The 12,690-nt window shown below is 42.8% G+C and overlaps 1 protein-coding gene across 5 annotated transcripts in view; it reads right to left on the bottom strand.

Annotated features, from left to right (window-relative positions):
• Positions 1-12,690, bottom strand: part of LOC135222868 (choline transporter-like 1) — a 534,082-nt gene that overhangs the window by 456,824 nt on the left and 64,568 nt on the right. For all 5 annotated transcript variants that reach the window (XM_064261214.1, XM_064261216.1, XM_064261218.1 and 2 more), the window contains exon 3: positions 1,499-1,656. In XM_064261214.1, the coding sequence (XP_064117284.1) occupies positions 1,499-1,656 (158 nt within the window). The remainder of the gene's footprint in view (positions 1-1,498; positions 1,657-12,690) is intronic.

The following is a 12,690-nucleotide window of genomic DNA, read 5'->3' as shown; positions in this document are numbered from 1 at the left end:
AATTAAACTATATATTGTAAATGAAAAAAAAAACTTAATACAGTTTAACTTGTAAGACCCAGTAGGCCATCAGTCAGTTCGAAGTACGAGCATTTGTTCAAAAAACGATACAAAATTTTCTCGAAAATTTTATTTGAAAAATGGAAAGTAGAAACCTTTGACAAACGAGGTACCACTGTATATAAGGTGAAAATGGTTTTATTACTTTTATTGTCAGTTTACATAATGTGAATCTTTTCATGCATGTTGATGGTTATTGCACTATGGCTGAGGCTTAGCCTACCGGTAAACATCATATTTGCAACATGGACAAATCAGCAATGGCGTGATTCATATCCGTTATATAGACTGAGAAGCGGTCCAAGGGAAAACCCGTGGCCTAACTGATCCCGTGACTAGGCGATGACCCACTGCACTATATAAAATTCTATTTTTTATTTCTTCAGAGTCCATTCACTGGAACACAGTACACTATAATACTTATGTTAAACAGTTTTGATTTATATCTTGCCGGTGATTATCTACTGCTTACACCTCTCCAGTCAATCATTGCTTTTTCTGTAAGTTGCATTAATGAATTCTACCTGCTCATCCTTAATAAATATACACACTGACCCTTTCTTATGCCCTTGCACTGAGGTTCAGAACCAGCTGTGATGTTTAGTTCAAATCTCTTGAATTACTTTTCTACCCATTATGTCTGTTTATTCTGATTCAGGGTTCTTAACATTACAATTTCTCATTTTCAAATAATCCTTAATGCATATTTATACACTGGAAGATTCTAAGCAACCCTGTATGGCCAAGACTGGTGACCATTTCTAAATTGGGCTTATCCATTTATGTGGCAAAAGCCATGGAAGATTCACTGGCTACATACACTAAAGGTCAGCCAGTTCCTTGTAATACTCAGTTTCTAGTTGACTAAAGCCAATGACACCCAGCCCTTACCCAAGGATTTCTAACTGTGTCTCTACACGGCAGCAGGTGCACCTATCCTGAGCTCAGGGCCTTAACTGATGTAATACTAGCTGGACCAGGTACTCACTAGGGGCAGGGATGCAACTCTAAAGATATATATATAGTACTTACCCAAACTACCCTAAAGTTAAACGCCTATAGAATAATAGGGGGAGAGGACACCCTTCGTCGTGGTCATTACTAGTTTTAATGACAGATTTCAACTTTATAAGGTTAGACCTTTGACAAGATCTTTCTACTCTTTTATCTTGTGCATACTGCCTGGATTTTCAAATGTCCTTTTATTACTGATCTGGACCTTTCCCTGGCAGTAATTGCCATTCAGACACTTCCATAACTATCAACTGCCTGTTTTCTCTTTGCCTTATCTCTCCGTATAATTTCCATTAATTTTCATCCACAAAAACTTATTCTTCAAGTATTTAAGAAACTCATGATGCATCATGTATTAACTTGTTATGGCACATATCCAATTATCATAGCATCAGCAATGTATTGCATTGAACACAAGACTTACTTGAGATCTGTTGCATCATATCCTAAAAACATTTCTGTTCCATTTTCTTGATCAACCACAAGGTCATTACTGCTGCCACACACATTTCCAAAGCTGTCATAGCCATTAACTAAGCGTAACGGGTCTCCATAAACCAAGGCAAAGGCTGCAATAAATATCTGAAAAAAAATAAGAATGAGTAAAGTAACAGAAAAAAAATTTTCAAAGTATGAAACAAGAATGCATCATATTAGTTGAAGGGAAAACAACAGTACAATCTTATCATATAACCTCAATATTGTCGTAATATAATTTTCTGGTCCTGTTACGGTTTCCACTTAAGGCCTGTCCACATTAGGAAACATTGTTAACAAACAGTTTCCAAACGTTTCCTGTCCAATCCTCCTACTTGTTGGTGCAGTAGCCTCTGTATTCTACTTGGCTATTTTAATGCACTAAAGGAGGGATAAGCAAAAGAGAAAGATATGGGTAAGGAAGTTTTTCGAAAAATGAGCATGTCATGCTGACTTGCTTCTGGCGGAATTGAAGAGACATACATATATACACATATATACGTACACCCATACATATATTACACACACGTATACAGGCAGTCCCCGGGTTACGACGGGGGTTCCGTTCTTGAGACGCGTTCTAACCTGAAAATCGTCTTAAGCCGGAACATCATCAAGAATCCCCAGAAAACCTTACTTTTAATGCTTTGGATGAATTAAAAACTATGTAAACTGCATTCTTATTGCATTTTTCATCAAAAAGACCTTCAAATATTGATTATTTTGCATTTTTGGTGTCATATTTCTTGTGCCAGATCAGCATTGTAGACGTCGTAACCCTGGAAATAATTTCTGATGAATATAATTGAAAAGCGCCTTAACCTCGGAACGTCGTAAGCCGAACCCGTCGTAACCCGGGGACTGCCTGCATAAATTATACATAGGCAGTCCCCGGCTTACAACGGGTTAGGCTTACGATGTCCCGAGGTTACAATACTTTTCAATTATGTTCATCAGAAATTATTTCCAGGTTTATGGTGCCTGTTCCAGGGTTTGCCTGCCGCTATGGCTTTCGCTACCAAAGTGAACAACGGAGGCGGTGGCCCTGTTATTATTTATTTATATATATATATACAGTAGTACCTCGAGATACGAAAGGCTCTACTTATGAAAAACTCGAGATACGAAAGCCAATGCGAAAAATTTTACTGCTCTACATACGAAAAGTTTTCAAGATATGAAAGGTTGTTGCTGTAAAGTCCCGAGATTTGCCTGGACCACCGAGAACAATTTTAAAACTCCCGCGCCGCCAACTGAGTAAACTCGCCACCATCCTCCCGCTCTCCCATTGGTTCCTGATGCTAGTCACCCCATAAGGTCCTGCTCTCCTATTGGTCAGCATCTACCCCTTGTGCTTTAAGTATTCTATTGGTAAAAGGATGCTGTAAATTGAAAAACTTATTCATGCAATACATTTAATAAAAAAAAAAAAACAAAAAAACATTAGGTAAAGATAGAATAAAGAATAGAAATGAATGGTTATTATACTGTTTGGTAGTTTCAGTAGTTAAAGAGAGATAATGAAAATTTATGGCTTACTGTGTAAAGTGATTGCTTGTCGATCGTTTGATACTCGTAAGTGCTGGATGTAAACAGACGTTTGGAAGCTTTTTTTTTTTTTTTTTTTTTTTTATTATAGTTAATGGTTTACTTAATAATTATTTGAAATGAGTACAGCAATACATTTAATAATAAAATTGTGAATTAGATATCATAAAATATAAAATAAATCAGACTGCCAACAAATACGTATTTTTTAGAATTCTTCTTCTCTTTTATTATTACGTTACATATACGTATGTTTCATTATAGCTGTCAGTAACTCGGTATCTCCATTAGGTAAAGATAGAATAAAGAATAGAAATGAATGGTTATTATACTGTTTGGTAGTTTCATTAGTTGAAGAGAGATACTAATGACAATTTATGGCTTACTGTGTGCTAGGAAAAATGATTGCTTGGCGCTCGTTCGATACTTGTAAGACGGGTAAGAGCTGAATGTAAACAATCGATTGGAAGGTTTGTTTTTTGTTTGTTTGTGTATTATAGTTAATGATTAATCAATAATTATTTGAAATGAGTACATACTGATTATTTATACATTTTATTGGCATATTCTAAGTTTTTAGCTCTTAGGTTTAGATGTCAGAATCATAGACTAGGCTACAGTAGCAACCGCTAACATAGGCTAGGCTTTTTGCTAAGGGACATATTCTAATACAGTATTTTGCCTTTTTGGAGTCATATTTCTTCCGTCGGATCGGCGTTGTAACCCTAGAACATGTGTTTTACGCCTGGAAATAAAATTTACTGGGGTGTTTTTGGAGGGCTTGGAACGGATTAGTCATTTTACATGTAAAATGTGTTCCAAGATACGAAAAACTCATAATACGAAGGCCGCCTCGGAACGGATTAATTTCGTATCTCGAGGTACCACTGTATATGTATATATATATATATATATATATATATATATATATATATATAAAGATAAATGCCACGAAGGAAAAATAAACGAAGGAGTCTGCGAGATCTTTCGGCTTAAAAGCCCTTTACTGGAGCAGATACTGACAAAAATACGAGAAAAGACAATACAAGAAGGTTCGTATAACTGACAGATAGGGATTATAAAAGGATTAGTGCCTAGAATCCGACACACCTGGAAGATAAGAAAACCTTAAACCCAAACAAGCATAAACAAAGGGTGCAATTAAAGGTTTAAGACAATCATCTCAGATACAATCTCCATACAATTAAAGGATTATAGGTGACAGCTATACGGAAACCTGGTAAACAAAACCATATTCACAAAACATGACAGACATACATTACAATAAAATTTTTAATAACTCTAAGGCAACTGATACAAAACCCGTAACCACTACAATAAGATGTATCCCCTAGCATAAAAATAAGGGGATGACATCCACCATATCAATATTCATCATCAATTGTGAGTGTCCCTAGCAAAAAAATAAGGGACACCCACCACACCATCATAAAAGCAGCTAAGACACAAGGTGACCGTAAATGAACAAGGCAGGAATAGACAAACTGTTGGGTGAAGCAGGTAGAAAGGAGGACTGGATCTTATACTAAATTATTAGCTAGAGTCAGGGGAAACTATGTTCCCCGCTGCAACTGCTGAAAATTTCAGAGCTTCCAAGGACTTTAAGTATGACGTTTGAAAAACTGTCGGCGATTTCCATCCAGTATACTTTTTCAACTCATCGAAGTTCATATGTTGGAAATAGTTAATTGAGGTGGCTACTGCCCTGACATCATGTGCTTTAGGGAAAGAGTCAGGATTGGCTTGTTTAATGAAGTACAGGATTTGTTGCCTGATGCCTTTAATAGATAAAGTTGCCACCTTTTTTCTCTCTTAAAGAGAGGACCCGATGAGGATGAGGAGTCCTAGATAGAAAGGCTCGCAAGGTTGAAACTGGGCCATAGAGATACATCTTGTGGTGGTAGTACCTTCCATGGTTCCCACACATCATCAAAGGATCTTCATTCTTAGCTATAAAGCTACGTTCCGGAGAAGTAGCACTTCCCCTGTGGGAAGGAACTGAATATGATCCGGAGGATCTCCTGGATAAAGCCGACAGTTCTGAAATTCTAGCTCCTGAGGCCAAGCTTAATAAAAAGAGGGTTTTTCTTAAGAGCATTATAAACGAGCATGTGTCATTATTGGTTTCCGAAGCCAGTTTTAGAACATCGTTTAAGAACCATGATACTGACGTAGGCCTTACAGAAGGTCTAAGTCTAGCACACTTGTCCTGGGGATAGACGAGAAGTAGGAATCTGTCAAGTCTATGTTGAACCCAAATTGAAAAATCTTTTTCAAGGCTGATTTGTTTGTCGTAATTGTGCTAGCTGCTAAGCCTTTTTCAAATAAGGATCTGAAAAAGGATATAGCTGAATTGATTGTCATGATCCTAATATCTGATTCTTTCAGGAAGGTTGCTAACTTTTTGACAGCAGCATCATACTGTCTCAAAGTTGAATCTCTTTTATCGGATTCCAAGAAGAGAATATTCTGAGGGTCAATGTTCGCATCCCTTTTTGCTGCAAACTTCATGAAATCCATAAAGTTAGGGTTTTGAGAATCCCTGAGGAAGCGAACACAGTCTTCGTTTGTACTGACTGGGAGAGCCTGGGATTGGGGATCCGAAGAGGGCGAAGACCCAGTTCCAGAATGAGAGGGTACCAATTGCTCTTCGGCCAGTCTGGGGTCTACTAGAGCCACTTGACCCTTGAATGTCCTGAGTTTGTTCAACACTTTCTTTGATGGAAGATTCACTGGAGGAAAGACATAAATCTTCTCCCAGTTGTTCCAGTCTAGAGCCAGGGCGTCCGTGGCATAGGCCAGAGGGTCCAGGTTTGGGGCTACATAACACGGAAGTTTGTGGTTCGCTTGGGATGCGAAGAGATCCACCTGTAGACCTGGAACTCTCTGAAGAATCATTGGAACGAACTGTTGTCCAGTGACCATTCCGACTCTAGAGGTACTGATCGGGATAGAGCATCTGCTATGACGTTTCTCACTCCAGCTATGTGAGTGGAGGAGAGATGCCAACTGAACTTGTCCACCAGGGAGAAGATGGCTACCATGACATGATTTAGATGACGTGACTTGGAGCCTCCTCTGTTTACACAATGTACTACCACTGCGCTGTCCAGGACTAGCTTTATGTGGGAGTATTTTGGCGGACGTAACCTTTTTAGAGTCAAGAACACTGCCATTGCTTCCAGTACGTTTATATGGAACTGACGGAACTGAGGTGACCACGTTCCTTGAACCTTCTTGAACTGGGAATATCCTCCCCAACCGCTTAATGAACGTCTGTGTGGATGGTGATCCCTGGTGGAGGAAACTGAAGGGGCACTGACACCGACAAGTTCTTGACTTTCGCCCACGGCCGGAGTCGATTCTTTAGAATCAGAGGGACTGAGGATAATTTGTCCCTGGACCTGACATTTGCTCGTGAGCGCCAGATTCTGGTTAGGTCTTTCAGTTTGGCTTTCATTAGGATGTTCGTCACTGAAGCAAACTAGAGAACCCAGGATCCTTTCCTGAGATCTTCTTGAAGCCAGTTGTGACTCAGAAATTGCTTGACTGACTTCGCTATTTCCTTCCTTTTGGATGATGGAATCGACAGAGTATGGGAGGATAGATTCCATTGAATGCCTAGCCACTGAAAGTTTGACTCTGGAGTGAGTCTTGACTTGGTCCTGTTTATCTTGAAGCCTAGATATTCCAGGAACTGAATCACTTTCAGTGTTGCTTTGTTTGCATTCTTCGACTGTTGAGGCCCAGATCAACCAATCGTCGAGATACGCTACTACCATAACCCTTGCGATCTGAGTTGTTGAACTACTACTTCCGCCAGCTTCGTAAACACCCTGGACGGACGGAAGTGTCTTGCAATAGGGATATGATAGTAAGCGTCTGTAAGATCGATAGAGGTGGTGACGGCCCCACGGGGAAGTAAGGTCCGCAACCTGCGAGATCGTGAGCATCTTGAACTTGTCGCAGCGAAATGGCTAAGTTTAAGCGGGACAAGTCTAAGATTACCCCTTCTTTTTTTGTGAGGCCTTTCTTTGGCACGCTGAACAAGCGTCCTTGAAATTTTAACCTTTTGACTCTCGCTATAGCTCCTTTCTGAAGGAGATCCTCCGCATACTCCGTCAATTCTTTGGAAGGAAGTTGGCGGAAAGGTCTGGATGGGGGTGGGTTCGTTAACCAGCTCCAACCCAGGCCTTTTGACACAATGCTCTGAGCCCACTTGCTGAAGTTCCACCGGTGGCGAAAGTGAAACAGCCTCCCTCCTACCTGAAATTCCTCATTGGTTCTGGTAGCCTCCTCGCCTCCCCTGAAATGTTTTCCTCTATTGAGGGACCGTCCGATCCTCTCCCACGAAAGGATCGATTACCTCTGCCTCCTTACTCGAGCGGTCATACTTCTGTGAAGCTTGACCCTCGAAGACCTGGTTGTAGGCTGGAGAGAGGGCGTAAGAGGTGGAGGGCTGAGGCTGAGGGGAGATAACGTAGATCGGCTGCGATTGAGCCTTTGAGGTGGAAGGTTGGGCTGTTTGCACCAAGGGGAAGGGAACAGCCGGAACTTGCTGAGAAAAGCGTGGTTGCTTTTTTGGTTCTGGTAGGGCTGGAAACGTCTAGGTTTCCTCTGAGCCTTACCCTTACCGACTTGGTCCTGACGTCTCTTGGCCATAAGACCCCCAACGGTCTTTAAGGCTCTGGTTCAATCTCGTAGCCTCTGACTGAACCTCCTTCACCATCGCTTCTGGGAAGAGGTCTGCTCCCCAGATGCTTGACGCAAGCAACTTATTCGGCTCGTGCCGAATAGTTGCTTCTTGTAGGACATGCTTCCTACAATTCGTCCTAGCAGTGGCAAACTCAAACATATCTGACTGCACCGTTTGAGTCAAAGATTTGGTAATAAGCTTGAAGAGCGGTTCCGACCCATAGGCAACGGTAGCCACCTCGGTCATAGCCATGGAATTAATGGACCTGGCTAACCGCGATTTGGCTTCGAATTCTGCTGAATAAGGCTATCTGGAAGCCTAGGAAGCTTCTCACCAAACTGCTCCATAGCACAGTCTGGTTTGAGTTTGCCCGCTGAGAAGGTGTTAGGTAAGTCTTCCCACAATTCACCGGCTGAAGGAAGTAGAGGAGATGTAGGATCTGCTTCCTTCAGTTGAGGCATGGAATCCCCCTTCTGGGCTGCTGGAATAGTCGTATTCGCGATCTTTGTCAGGAAAGGGAGCGGGGTACTCTCTTCCATCGTAAAGATCGTAAACGGGCTCTTGAAAGGTTGGATTTTCGTATTGGAACAATCCATGTCCTCTAGACACCTGAGCCATTCTCTCTGAGCCTGGTCACGTGAATAGAGGACTGTCTCCTTTGGTACTTTGTCATCCCGAGTCATGGCTGAGGCGGTGAGCCTGGCGTAGCCGATGAACGGAGGCTGAAGGTCTTCCGGGTAGAACTCGAAGTCCTCAATCCTCCGATTCCACATTCCGGATAGAGATGAGCCCGTCTTGGAAGTGGGGGCGTGTGACGCTACTCTCCAAGGTTTGTTCATTGAGAACGGAGGAAGAGAGTCATACGGGGGAAGTTGGCTCCACCTGTGGTGAAAGGTGGAGGAGAGGCTAGAGGAGCTTGGCTCAGTCCGGCTATAATGGTGTCCTGAGAAGTAATCCTATCCGACAACCGAGAGAACATTTGTTCCATGCTATTTTTCAGGGACCCAACCAGATCGCCCACCTGTTGTAAGAGGCCAGCGTTGGCGTCCAAAGCCGGAGCTGCTGCGGAGGTGGAAGGGTGGCCCTGAACTGGAACCAAGGGTAGCGGAACTAACGACTCCGCTGGAGTGTGAGATCTCTCCCTGGAGGATCTACTCCTCGAGGACTTAGAGCCGGACCCAGAAGCTTTAGATCTCTCTGCTCCGGGATTCCCAGCCGGAGACTTACGAGAGGATGACGCCGAAGCCGTCTTCTTAGACGACGACGACGTCTTCGTCAAGGTTTTCACTGTTTGACCCTTGACCTTGGGTCTAACTGAAGCGTCAGGAGAAGTATACAACTCATTACCCGTAAAGCCTTGGAAGGATGGAGAGGTTGCAGGAGTAGAAGAACCAGTAGCACCCAAGGGTATCCCTTGGGTGTCCAACTTACCTACCTCGACCAACAGGTCGTCTACACCTACCATGGGTTCTACATTAATGTCAAGCGTCGCGACTTCCGAGGAGATGTCCTGGCCTTGGTCTGTCAACGAGGCAGCCAGCTGTTGCTGGATGAAGGCGATAGTCGGGGCCGCATCTGCTGGGTCGACGTATCCTGTCGCCTTGCCTCCGGGGAAGATTAGTACCGCCAACCTCTTCTCTAGGATGTAGGGCATACCCTTGGCGGCGTTCTTCCCGAAACCGCCGACCCAGGCCCGCAGGGTTGCCAGTGCGGTATCCCTCACAGCCGGAGCCTGGAAGAGAGGGTATTGATTAGATTTAAGAATAACTTAAAACTAAAACTAACTTAAAGCGTAACTTAAAATTATAGGGGCTATAAGGCCCCCTGAATTCTACCTTAAGTTAGAGTGATTAATGTAAAAACTTAAGCACTATAAAAAAATGAGAACCATTTAACGGAGTTAGAATACTTACCCCGTCTAACAGCTGGCTCACCAGATCGTAACATATGGTACACGTCTCGTGGTACCAGACCTGGATGTCCCCGTGCGGAGTCGCGCATGGAGCATGGGACCGGCAAACTTCGTGTCCACAAGGGTCCTGAAGTGTGGCGGCGCATCCCGGATGCTCACAGTTGGTGGGTCTGTAAGTGAAAAGACATGAGTATCTTAAAGACTATCACTTACAGGCTAAAGGACAAAAGAACTCCGTTGCATGCCGGAGCTCGGAAAAAATTTGGGCATAACCCCTCCCTTAATCGCCTGAATAGGCTATAACCCCGGAGGGATCCGGTGGGACAGAAAGGGAGGGGGGATGGTTTAAGGTACTTAAGATAAACTTAAATGTTTAACATAAAAGATCTTAAACCTAAATTTCTAACGTACCGGACTAAGTCCAGTGCGTGACGGAGTGTTGTAACTCCGCGAGACGGAGTGGTTAGAAGGGACCGACTGTATGTTCCGGTCCACCCTGCTGGGTGGACTAGCACCTTTCCGTTGGATGCCAGGTCTCCGGTGGTAAAGGAGCCCTAGTAAGGTGGGAAGGAGCAAGAGGGCATACAGACTCGGGCTAGCAACGGAGCGACGGGGTAGCAACGGAGGGGGGAAAGGCCAGTCCCCCCCCACCTTACCATCCGGCCGGACCGAGAAGCCGGGAGAGGTCGAGGTCCAGTCTGGGTCTGTCCGTCCCTCTACTCCCTCCGCCTGAGGGAGGAGGGAGGCAGGCTCGGGGTATGCGGAGCGAGCATGGGCAGACCGCCCATCCCCCCGACTCTAATCGCAGAGCGGGAGGGGGGGAAGGTGACGGACAGGCGTCTGGCTGCCTCGTGAAATCACGTAGTGACCACGGGGCGATAATAACAACAACTAAGCCAAGAAACATAACCAACTGATCAGAGAGATGCTATCGGGAAGCAAACCGAACTGAAGAGCGGTAGAATATAGGCCCAATGGCCATGACCCTAGGCTCAGCAGCCAGACGCCTAGCTAACCTAACAAATACATATAAATAAAAATGAATAATAAAATTGAAAGAAAGAAAGAAAACAATATAGTAGGAGAAAAAATCCAGGAGTGTACGACTAACCCGAAGGCAAGTCTACCACTCAAAGCCAGCCGAGGCCGATACTAAGAGCCGTGGCTGGGGTCTGGATGGAAGGGCCATACAGGAGTAAAAGACATGCATGCATGACAAAACCGTGTAGGCCGTACCCTAAACACGTCGGATAATAAAAATAGAGCGTACTTAAGTAAGGGGATGTTCTGGGTATAGGCGACCAAGAACGAACCCACCACGAGGCAGAACCATGCCGCCATGCTTCCGACCTAGAGTTTCGTATTTATACCTAAAAAAACGGCAAATACGGGCTCAGGGCCGGAAAAAACCAAATAGCAATAAACATGAGTACTTAACTTAGCTGCTGCGATGGCTGCACGCTCCATGGTAAATAAATCCAAAGTAAGGCACACAAAAAGAAACACAGAGTAAAAATGGGCACGTCTGACCTGGGTGCGCTAACTTAAAAGGATGGCCACCGAGGCGCAGCAGTCGGCAGCATGGGATGGGAGTAGTAGTAGTAGGTGCTGCCCACTCTGTGGGGTCGGCTCTCCTCTTGGGGGATTTTGTAGTGGAGAATTCTTTGGCATTTGGCTCGTGGTAGTGGTCTCACTCGCCATAGTGTTCATACCGACACCCTCTTGGAGGGTGAGCGAGTCAGTTATACTGACCTTTTTCTTTATTTATTTATTCTCTGTATGTGTTAGTACATTTACCCTAGAAATAATAGATTAAAGGATATTTCGCTGGCGACACGAGCCAATCGCCCAGAAATAGATTTTTCCTTACGTCAAAATCCCTTATTTAAGTCAGTAATTATATATTTGAGGTCATTCTTAAACATGTTACAGATACAAGGGTCTAAATGAAAAAGGCCACGACTAACATTGAAATTACAATGAAAAGTAAGTTGTATTAAAGCAGATTCTAAAAGATTTCGTGATAAGACATCTCTTGACCGTGCAATTACTGAACTGTCAATCCAATTAATTCGGTGGTTGTTTTCACTTAAATGAATAAATAATGCATTGGATTTTTGCCATGCCAAAAATTTGTTGATAAAATTCACCATGGCAATGGGAAATCCTTTATCACCATTGCTCTCAAACCTGTATATGGAATTTTTCGAAAAACGCTACTTACCTAATATCATTCATATTCCTGTAAAGTGGTATCGTTACGTTGATGATTGTTTAGCTGTTCTTCCTGTCGGTATTGATGTAAATGATTTACTCTCTAAATTAAATAACCAGGTACCATCGATTAAGTTTACTCTAGAATTATAAAAAGACAATTGCCTCCCTTTCTTAGACGTTTTGATACATAGAGAACCATTTCAATGTAAATTCAGTATTTATAAGAAACCGACGAACAACTTAACTTATGTTCATTTCTTCTCAGGCCACCATCTTAATATAAAAATATCAATTTTTTCCTCTATGTTTTTACGAGCATTACGAATTGTCAGTCCACAATATTTGGATCAAGAAATTGAATACATAAGAAAAATAGGGAAAGATTATGCTATCCTTCACATATATTAGACATTTGTCATAATAAAGCCCCACAAAAAGTTTTATACTGAAAATAACACACAGAAAGAAAATTCTAAAAACATTCTCAGTTTGCCTTATTTTAACGGATTTGAAACCATTAAACCATTGTTAAAAGCTTTTAATGTCAACCTTGTTTCTTCCTATAATAACACACTAAAAATATGTTAATAAAAAAATGGCCCCAGAGAAAGCAACAACATAATATATAAAACCTTCCATGTTATGGATTGTCCTCATTCTATCTCGGACAGTCCAGCAAGGGCTTAGAAGTAAGGCTAACCCAGCATAAATCTCTGTAAAAACTGGGCAAAATCCAATGCATTAT

The sequence above is a fragment of the Macrobrachium nipponense genome, chromosome 8, assembly GCF_015104395.2.
Source record: "Macrobrachium nipponense isolate FS-2020 chromosome 8, ASM1510439v2, whole genome shotgun sequence".
Classification (NCBI taxonomy): domain Eukaryota; kingdom Metazoa; phylum Arthropoda; class Malacostraca; order Decapoda; family Palaemonidae; genus Macrobrachium; species Macrobrachium nipponense.
This window is presented reverse-complemented; position numbering and strand designations above follow the sequence as displayed.